This window comes from Tasmannia lanceolata, unplaced genomic scaffold, assembly GCF_043159265.1.
Source record: "Tasmannia lanceolata isolate RefF3 unplaced genomic scaffold, GAP_Taslan_0.1 ptg000008l, whole genome shotgun sequence".
Taxonomy (NCBI): Eukaryota; Viridiplantae; Streptophyta; class Magnoliopsida; order Canellales; family Winteraceae; genus Tasmannia; species Tasmannia lanceolata.
In genome coordinates, this window is record NW_027518685.1 from 22,399,872 (window position 1) to 22,410,187 (window position 10,316).

General features: G+C 36.2%; 1 protein-coding gene across 2 annotated transcripts; it reads right to left on the reverse strand.

The window, feature by feature from the left end:
* Window positions 1-880: 880 nt before the first annotated feature.
* On the reverse strand, window positions 881-9,972 carry LOC143884822 (putative methyltransferase PMT20). 2 transcript variants are annotated; one of them, XM_077388628.1, is made up of 9 exons: window positions 9,732-9,972; window positions 9,593-9,620; window positions 8,149-8,430; window positions 7,724-7,872; window positions 7,355-7,550; window positions 4,656-4,866; window positions 3,095-3,770; window positions 2,644-2,721; window positions 881-1,562 (listed from the first exon to the last, which is right to left on the reverse strand). In XM_077388628.1, exons 3-9 carry the CDS (start codon window positions 8,404-8,406, stop codon window positions 1,343-1,345), a joined length of 1,788 nt encoding a protein of 595 aa, XP_077244743.1. In that variant the 5' UTR covers window positions 8,407-8,430; window positions 9,593-9,620; window positions 9,732-9,972; the 3' UTR covers window positions 881-1,342. The 2 variants fall into 2 exon arrangements, with proteins under 2 accessions (XP_077244743.1, XP_077244744.1); XM_077388629.1 differs by lacking the exons at window positions 9,593-9,620; window positions 9,732-9,972 and adding an exon at window positions 8,777-8,984.
* Window positions 9,973-10,316: the final 344 nt, after the last annotated feature.

Below are 10,316 nucleotides of genomic sequence, written 5' to 3' on the forward strand. Positions count from 1 at the left end.
GAAATTTCGGTTTCAGTATATATTTCGGACCTAGCCGAAACCGAAATTTCGATCGAAATTGGGTAAAGACGCTCGAAATGTCGGTGTTTTGGGCCAAAATTTCAGCCAAAATTACCGAAATTTCAGTTATTTCGGCTGAAATTTTTGTAAAGGAATAAAAAATTAATATTTTATGTGAATTTCCGAATTTTTTAATATTTTATGTGAATTTCCGAAATTTTGACCACAAAATTCAAAATTTCCGAAATTTCGACCAATATTTTGTACGTTTCGGATAGAAATCCGAAATTTCGGTTTTGGTTGAAATTTCAAACCATGCTCAGTACACGACACAAGTCTATTCCACAAACAATCTCAGTACACGAACACGACACAAGTCTATTCCACATATGTGGAATGGGCAGAAAACATAAGATTACAGGACTAATGAATACACTTTGGTGAGATGACCAATGGGGCGCCCTTGTAGCTGATTTTTGCACAGTCGCGTCAGTTCAGCATTCCTCAACTCATTAAGCAGTAGCAATTATTAGTTAAAGCAATAATAACTAGGGATGCACTCCAACATAAGACTATTCTTATACTCCACTTTGCATCGGGTGGTATATTTTGTGTGCAAATCAAACCATACTTACAAATTTCACTTCTTGCAAAAATCTAGAAAAAATTCTGGTATTTTTTCAAATTAAATGTGAATTTTTCTAATTAATCCTGATTTGCAGGATTAAATGCAAATTCTACAGATTACTGGTCAATTTCTCATATATTGTTTGCAAATATAGCGAGAAATTCAAAACTACGAAAAATACACTGTTAAAGATTGAATTCACATCCTAATCTAACAAACACATGCACTTAACTAATATAACAAACACAGACCTTGAAGAATAATTTCACTTATTTCCCAACTATATCAATATCATTCAACCAAAAAAATTACAGACTTTGAAGGCTTGGCTCTTATCATTCATTACAAATTTGATCTATTCATCATAAAATGACAGCAGAAGAAGAAAATGAAAACAAGAAAACTAAACCCATATTGAGGTCTCAAGTGTCTGTTCTCTTCATATATAAAGAATATAAAGGAAAACCAGAAATATAATGAATATGATAACTCACTAATCTATGATGAGACCAGGAGATTCCCATAGGCTCGTGGCCCGTTCAAGAAGAAAAGTATGGATTTCTGTGACTGGGATGATATGTAAAGCACCCATCCACATTCCACAGATATTGCCCGCCTGCAATGAATAAAACATCTCTTTTCGAATTTTGAAGATCTTCCATGGTGAAATTCTGCTCTTAAGTTTCACCCCATTCTTTATTTTTTGGTTTGTCGTCATTGACTCTGGGTAGAGGAGTACCAAAGCTTCTTCCGACAGATCAAAATCTTCTCCTTCTCAGTGCTATACTCGGTATCTTGTTTCTGGCAACCCCATCTCATCCCTTTGGCAATGGTTGATATGGCATTCAAGAAATAGTTGGATTCACGGATTATTACATACCCATTAGGACGCAGGATCCGATCCATCTCCAGGAGCACATATTTCATATCACACCTGCCGAATACTGTCAATGTCAGCAATTATAGGTAATACTCTCAGACATAGATGCACAATGGATTTTTTTCTCATTGATTTAGGAAAGATAGATGAAGTGGTACTAAATAGCAGGAAAGATGGATGAAATCGCATTAGATTTAGAAACTGAAAAGAAGTTTGCAAGGAAAGAATTTAGATGTACATCTAGCCCTCCCCAGACCCCGCAGTGGCAGGAGCCTCGTGCACTGGGCCGCCCTTTTTGTAATCCCAAACAATTGTGCACGTAGGTTTTTTTTTTGTGAGGGTGCGTGGGGGGGGGGGGGGGGGGGGGGGCATGGGAGTGGGGGCGCACTGAGAAGGTTGGAACTACAAGAGAGAAAAGTACAAAGCAGAACAAAAAATGTAGGTTAACCGGGTAAGTTGTGTGTATGTACTATGTAGTAACACTGAACGTTACGCATTCAAGTCGACCTAAGCCATACAACAGCAGTCTTAAATATTTTGTCCACGAGATCTCAAAGGAAACAATATGGAAATATGGATAAGTGTTAATGGCAAAATCTTAGATATTTTGTCCATATGAAATCTCATAGGATGCAATTTGGTCATGATTAAGGTGCTCCTGTTAGTACTCAAGGGGGTTTCAGCCACCATTTTGGATGGCTCTGTCAACAGTAACCACCTTATTTATACTTTTTAAAAGTTAGGCAACCATGACTTTCTATAAATAGAACGCTCTGATTGATGAGGATCTGTCCTGGCCAAAGTTTAAGGAGGACTACTCTAGTTAGAATAGTGTGGGAGGGGGCGCAATTGCAATATGCTTAAGTGGCAATAGTGTAATTTCCCTGTATTGTAGATGTAATTCTAATAGTGGTATACTTGTAATTAGTGAGTGTTTGAGGGACCATGTAGTGACTCTGAATGTAAAGGGAGGGAAACTTCCATAAATAGGGATGAAGTAACTTTTCTTTTGGTTGGCAAGCTGGTATTACAACATACTTCATTCATTTGCATCAGTTCATATGAAAATAAGTTTCTGTATTGTTGCTCTAGAAGAAAAAACTAAATAAAAACACAGTAGTTTAGGAATCTTTACCTATGACTCTCAGAAGTAAAAAGTCCATCAAGATGCAGTAAATCATACGTTCGAGGATATGTTGAGAATGCCTCACACCTGCAGAACATAAGACAAATAATCGTAAGAAATAAAATTAAATACTGCTGCATGAAATCAGTAATAAAATTACTCCTGCATGTGCATATATTACACCCGCAAGTTAAGCAACAACGCAACCATGCAAAGTGGAAATGCATGTACATTTATTCAACCAAGGAGGTATTCATGGATTATTGGTTTGTACAGAACGTCAATAACCCATGCATAAAAGTGCACATTTATTCAACCAAGGAGGATTATTGGTTTGTATAGAACGTCAATAACCCATGCATAAAAATGCATGAATGCAAATCTAATGCGATAAATACATAAACATACATGCATGCATGCATCAAAGTATCGCACATATGCAATCATTGTATTTACATACCAATCATGGTAAGTCCCAATCAATCCCCTGTCATAGAGCACACCGAGTGAAGTCGCACCATAAGAAGAGACCACATTCATGACCCACAAAGGATCATCAATAAGTGCAGCAGCAAAACCTCCAAACACAGTATTCATATCCATGACATTTCGTATTTTATCGGTGCCAAGCGCAGGAAGCAAAGTCTTGTAGTGCTTAACCCTCACCTTCCATTTACTGTTGTCATGCTTGAAGTCACTCGCACTCCCACCAGGGATAATTGAAATGCGCTCGGGAGCAACATTTAGACGCGTTGGCCACTTTGGAGTAGATTTCAGAGCTAATTTCTTAAATTTCTGGCTCGGAGTAACTATGCAAGCGCGGATTGGTGTGTACCATGCGGCATCGGGTTCAGTGCTGTCATCACACTTAGGCGGGTAGGCATCGGCTAAACTTAGCTGATCATAGCAACTATTATCTGAAGATTTTTGCCAGACCGCAATATCATCTTTTTTCTTGTATAATTTGAAACACATGCTGGTTAGAAATTTCTGTAATTTCTCGTAATCTGACTTTTGCTCTTCCACAGTAGTGTTCCATCCACGCCACCGATTTTCATAGTTCACTGGCGGGCCGGAGAGGACCCAAAAACCTCCCGGTCGAAGAATTCGATGTACTTCTAGAAGGTAAATTCCACCTAAAACAGGACAGTGCTAATCAGGAGTGGTGATACTGATAAGTGCTTAAATGGAACTAAGTAATTGCAGGGAACATTTTCTAGTCATTCATGACATGATTAAGATGTGCTACTCTTTCGAATGATCAGTGTCAAGAGTCAAAACATTACTGAATTTTGACAAAAAATAGATGCTAAAGGCAACAAATGAACAACTAAATCTCAAAGTTATATATGAGGAAAGTGTCTCTAGTCTGCCGACTAGAGATCATTCTCTACTCCTCCGTCCCAAAACACATGGGTCCCACATTTTTTGTGGTGATCTAAAGCATTCATTTGATAGGTCTCATCATAGAGAGGGTGTCCACAAAAAATCAGCTCCATAGGATCATCCCAACCCTGCGATTTGTGGAGCTAAAAAATGGACAGATTTGTCGCGGTTTATAGCCATCCATTTTAAGCTCCACAAATCGTAGGGTTGGGATGATCCTATGGAGCTGATTTTTTGTGGACACCCTCTCTATGATGGGGCCTATCAAATGAATGCTTTAGATCACCACAAAAATATGTGAGACCCATGTGTTTTTGGTCGGCGGACTAGAGAATGATCTCTAGTCGGCAGACTAGAGACACTTTCCTCTCTCTCTCTCTCTCTCTCTCTCTCTCTATATATATATATATATATATATATATATATATACATTCTTTTAGCATCCTTTCAAAATATGGTTTCCAAACTAAATGCAAGGAACAACTAATTTAACTCATAAACCCAAAGATAAGTACACATTTTCTTGTTTTATCCTTTCAAATGCTTCAACAACCCTTTAATTTGGGTATCATCCAAAGAGTGAGTGTTAGAATTCCCCTGTTAGTAAACATTGTCAAGAAGGAGATGTAAATTACCAAATTCTGTCCATGGGATAAGGCATCTCGAGCAGTGAGCCATATCAAATGAATTGGAGGGAAAAGGAAGGCGTTGTGTAGAAATGACACCCAAGATGGCTGGAATACCACGTTCAAGTGCAAATTGAACTTGAGCCTCGTGATTATCTCTTGGTGCAAGAGAGAGAGTTAAAATTCCACGGTCTAACAAATCACCACCCCAACTTGCAACCTGGAAAATAAAGAAATGAAGCCCATTAAAGTACATGAAAGAATATGTACATAAAAATTTACTTTTTAATCTACTTATAGTACAAGGATTCAAAGAACAATAGAGGTGGAAGAGTTCTTTGGACTAGAATCATAGAGAAAGACATTTTTTCATAGTCATTCCTTTAGGAGACGGGGAAATGATACACAGTAAAGAAGGAACATGGGGTGTATAACAAAACCCCACCACATTTTTGCAGAACATGAGTATAAAATATTCATTATAGTCAAATTACAAATTTACTTTAAAAAGACAAGCTGTTATGCAGGAACCTCCATTCAAAGTGGCTGTGACAGCCACACCTGTGCAAATAAATCCAACTTTCTAAAAGGCAATGGCCTTTCAGAAAGTGGCTGTCATGCAGGAGTCTCCATTAAAAACAAATTCTGAAAGCCTTTGGTTTGATACAAGAATGTTCAGAAATTTGGGGTGCCATGGTTGTTCAGTGATGGATGTTACAGCAAGACCTAAATCTATCTCTAAAAGCTAATTTGAGGGGCCGCTATAAATAATAGAAAAACCATGGAAAGTCAATTTAGTCAAGCGGTTCATTGGGTAAACATCCATAAAAGCATAGCATGTACATGGACATGGGAAAACACCAAATTAAGTAAAGAAATTAATATATTACATCAAACCCAGGGGAAATAAGGATAGTTAGAAAAACAAGATGTAGGGGGCTTTCTAAGGTTTTTTCATATTCAATACAGGTTTCTCATGAAAGCTAAGGGTTTTCCATACCTACTACAGCTTTCTCATGCAAGCTATTGCGAAGGTTTCAAATTTCGGTTTCAGTTTCAGCCTCGGCGACCATGGAAACGGAAATATTTCAGTTTTAGTTGAAAATTTCAGTGGAAATCATGTAAAATCACGGAAACATGTGGAAATATATGCAAATGATAGAATTCTAAGACGAAAATTTAGGAAATATTAGAATAAGCATGAATACACACTTCGAAATCATTACATAAGCAAGAAAATCATCAATAATGGTTTAACAACATCGAACTGATAATTCAATACATCTAATTCACAAAAAATATTTATACAAAATTTATGCACTACATTTCACATGCAATTCATACAAATATAGTTATATAATTATGTAACACAGATTGATACGATATACAATTAACATACTTATGATTTTGGATTCGGCATATGTTTCAATTTCGGTATTTTGAGTGGGGATGGAAATGGATAAATTCCGGTCGTTTCATGTCGGTTTTGGGAGAAATTTAAAACTATGGCTATTGCTCCTATCCCCATTTGCCAAGTTAACATGTACATATGAATATAGGCATGCATATATGCATTATTAAAATGCATTGATACATGTAATAATGAATACCTAAATTTCTTTTACTGCTCACTACATAATAACCTCTCGTATAATGTTCAGGGTATTATGGAGCTTGACTATTTTTAAAACTGTATATTTTTAACTTCGAAGAGGTAATACATTATTAGGATTTGTTTATGTAGGAACCTTGTAACTTCGACATGGCATGTATGTAAATTTTAGCAAAAAAACAAACAGAGCAGAAGTACAGAGAGGGAATTGACCAAAAAAGAAATACATAAGAAATAAAAAAAGATCAAAAAGAAGATAAGGAAAGGGACCAATGCCCATCAACACTCATCTCTATAGTTAAATTGTCAAAGTGAAGCTTCTTGTAGTTCTTCTTATTATTATTACCACTACAACTAGTGCAACTACTACATTTTTTTTTTTTGAATGGTACTACTACTACAATTATTATTATTATACTGAGCTAATTATTATTATTATTATACAGTGATCAAGACTGTCCAAATTGTGAGCCTCCACTAAAATAATTAATAATAATAAATCGTTTAATCACCGTACTTCTGCCCTCTGAATGAGTACCTATGCCAGTTTTCTTTTCAGCGATTAAGCTGCAAGCCACCAATTGGACAATTAGAATTATCTATTAAGTTCAAGTTTTGGGTTATAACTCCATCCATAATACTCACAATTTGGATGGTCTGGGTTCAACTGTACGATGGAGAGACGCGAATGCAACAACCATGATATTGCATCCTTGTGTGCTATATATAGCATATAAAAAATGTAAAGAACAAGGAATGAAACATTAAGGTTTTATTTAGATGGTTGACCCACAAGTTTCTCAGATACTCACAATTACGATGGAGAGACACGAATGCAACAACCATGATATTGCATCTTTGTGTGCTATATATAGCACACAAAAATGTTAAGAACAAGGAACGAAACATTAAGGTTTTATTTTGATGGTTGACCCACAAGTTTCTCAGACATGTTTATTGGACATGTAATTTCTTCAATAACAAAATTCTCATTGTTGCCTCACACTGAACATAAATGCACATCCAGACAGTCCTATCGTGCACAAATCCATCACATCAACACAAGCATGAAAACAAGAGACGACAAGGGACTCACCCCGCATCCTGTATCAATAGCTGTTCGAATAGTCCCATCCTTCATTCCAGGAATCAAATCTTGCATCAAATCCACATATGCACCAACTCCTTTGGGGAACATGGTACCTCCACCAGGAAAGAGGAACTTATCACCTTCCTTTCGCAACCAGTTCTGATTAGATTTTTGCTTGTTAATCCAATCATAGGGCACATTTCTGAAATATACACAAATGAAAAAAAAATTGTTATTGTGTCACTAAAAGATGAAGGCATAACATACTCACCAAAAGCTACATATGCAAAAGTGATATGAGGTAATATTAACAAATTGAAGCCTTTTTTTCATAAAAGCCACAAGCAGATAAGGACCAATCGAAGAGTAGGTTACCTGTACCAACATTCATCTCTGCTCTTTGGCCATCTGATTGGAGGCTTGTACCCATTTGGTGGGGGCACCAAGCATTCTTCCCTCTCAAAGATTGGAGGGCAATGGCGTTCCAAAAAAGCAAGTCGATGAACACTATATCTTCTCCATCTCTGCAGTTACAAGTAAAAGTTTAAAAATCACGGCATACTCTTGGCCTATATCAGCATGAAAAACATACCAGAAAACAATGTCATGCATGCATACATATATTTATGTGTGTGTAGTTAACAACCATAAATTACTAAAATCTGGAAATAGCATGCCATCATTAAGGATAATAATCAAGGACAGAAAATAGATGCTTTGAATAACAGAACAAGCTAGGAAAACTTTATTGCAGAACAAAGTTTGGCTTATTAACAATATGAACCAGTAACTATGTATACCTTTGGGTCAGTGCATGGTGTGTAGTCTCGGTGGTCACTACTACACTCAGGAAAGACAATGGGTTTAATTTGAAGAGTGGCAGGTGGGACTTTCTTATGAGATATGAGTGCTTGGGTAACATCCTTCGAGAGGAGCCTGTTCTTCTCGGAGAAGAAAATGCCACCAAGATAGAAAGAGAGCCCACACAATACTATAAACATGAAACTCATGGTAACTATCCTCGAACTCCTATCAGGCTTGAGATCTTTATTCCTCATTTTTTTTCTTCTGAAATTAAACACCTGGAATGAAACAAAGAGTAAGCCATGTTATGAAGCATCATTGCAACTATGGATATTTACAAACAAACCATCTCTGACAAAGCTAATATTCCACACTTAGATCTATAAAACAGAACCAATATTCATTCCATTCAAACATCACTAGTCAACAACAATAACTGATGAAATGAAATAATAGGTTAGATGTAATATCTTTTGGAGTTCAGTTTCAGATATATGTTTTTTGAATGGATCAGTTTCAGATACATGTTGATGCATTGAAAATCCTAAGGAGTAATATAGTAGTATATCAACTTGAACTAAATACAAGACAAGGAAAAAACTATATAGGGCATGATCCAAATACCAGATGCCAGAATAATTAATGGGTCACAAAATTCCCAATTCCCAATTGCCAAACTGAAAATTAGTGTAACCAACTTTGAAGGGCAAGAATGAATTATGTTTAGGACAGGTGATGAACCCAGATCTACTCATCGATACCGTCAATCACGGTGAGAAAAAGGATCCAATTTAATTGTACAGATACAATGTCAACAACCCCTATTTCTTTTCTTCATTCATAATATATTTTTTTCTGGGTCCAAACTCCAAATACATGCCCTGGCCATAAAGTTAAGAACACCCACTCTCACCTAACCTAGAAAAGGCAAAAACAAAAGGATAAAAAACAGAGAGACAAATATAGCGTAAAAAAACCAAGGCAAAAAAGAAATGACAGAGAAGTATCTTCTAAGCAAGTAATCTCAATCATTTCTTAACCCTAGATTTCGAGGACAAAATCCAAACATGAAATTGAAAAGCTTTTCATGCATCTGTTTGAAAGCTCTGCATGTCTTTTATACTTCCAACATGTTTCTTATCAATCCAGACGGATCATCATTTAGAAAAAAAAACATTTTTTGAGATTTAATCAGATCGATGCAATCTAAAAGAATTACATACAAATAGCACAAAGAAATCAATAACGAAAAAAAAAAAGGAAAAACAATACCAAAATCTAACACAAAAAAAAAAAAAAAAAAAACTAATAACTAAAATCCTTTCCTTCAAGCAATCACCTGTCGATTGAAATTACTCATTTTACCTATTTCTAATTCCCAGAGTAAATAAAATTGAAAAGGGGGAAAAAAATAGGAAAAAAAAACATTTTTATCCGTACCTCTCTCTTCCTCAGCAGGCAGTGCAATCTGTTTATTCCCAATCGGGAAGGAAAAATAAAAAATAAAAAAATCGGTGTGAGATTTCTCAGCCCTCGAATATCGCATAAAGAAGCTTGAATTAAGTGAGATTTATGAAACCTTAAATAAGGCAATTGTTATGCACGCTGTCTTGACGGTGGTTTCTCTCGATTTCTTTTTCTTTGTTTTTTTTTCTTTTTTTCTCAATCTTGATGACTTATTTTCAGCTGCCTCAGTTTTGGCACCGCTTTTAAATCTTCATTAATTCCGAGTCAGGTGAAAGGCGAGAGATGAATGATTTTGCAAAAGCAGAGAAAAACTAGTCGAGCACGGACGAAAAGGAGTCAGATTGAAGAAAAAAAATGGTGATTTTCTAGGCCTTTATAGCGTTGAACGTAGGCATCAGTATACGGAAGTATCCTTGATTTGAAGAGAAATTACAGGAAACCTTGTCGGTGATCCTTTATTTTCTTGTAGATTCGCACCCACTGTAGGATAATTCGCGCCTTTAACGTCATTTGACGTCAAATAGCTTTAAAGACTACCACTGGAACAATTCACGCTATAAGTGGTGTGAATTATCTGACATGGGGTGCGAATTTATGATATTATTTTCTAAGGCCGAGATATACTAGGTAGTCCATTTTTGGATAGTTGGACGCTTGTCTAAATATAGGTTCTGAACAAAATTGGCAACTTTCTTAT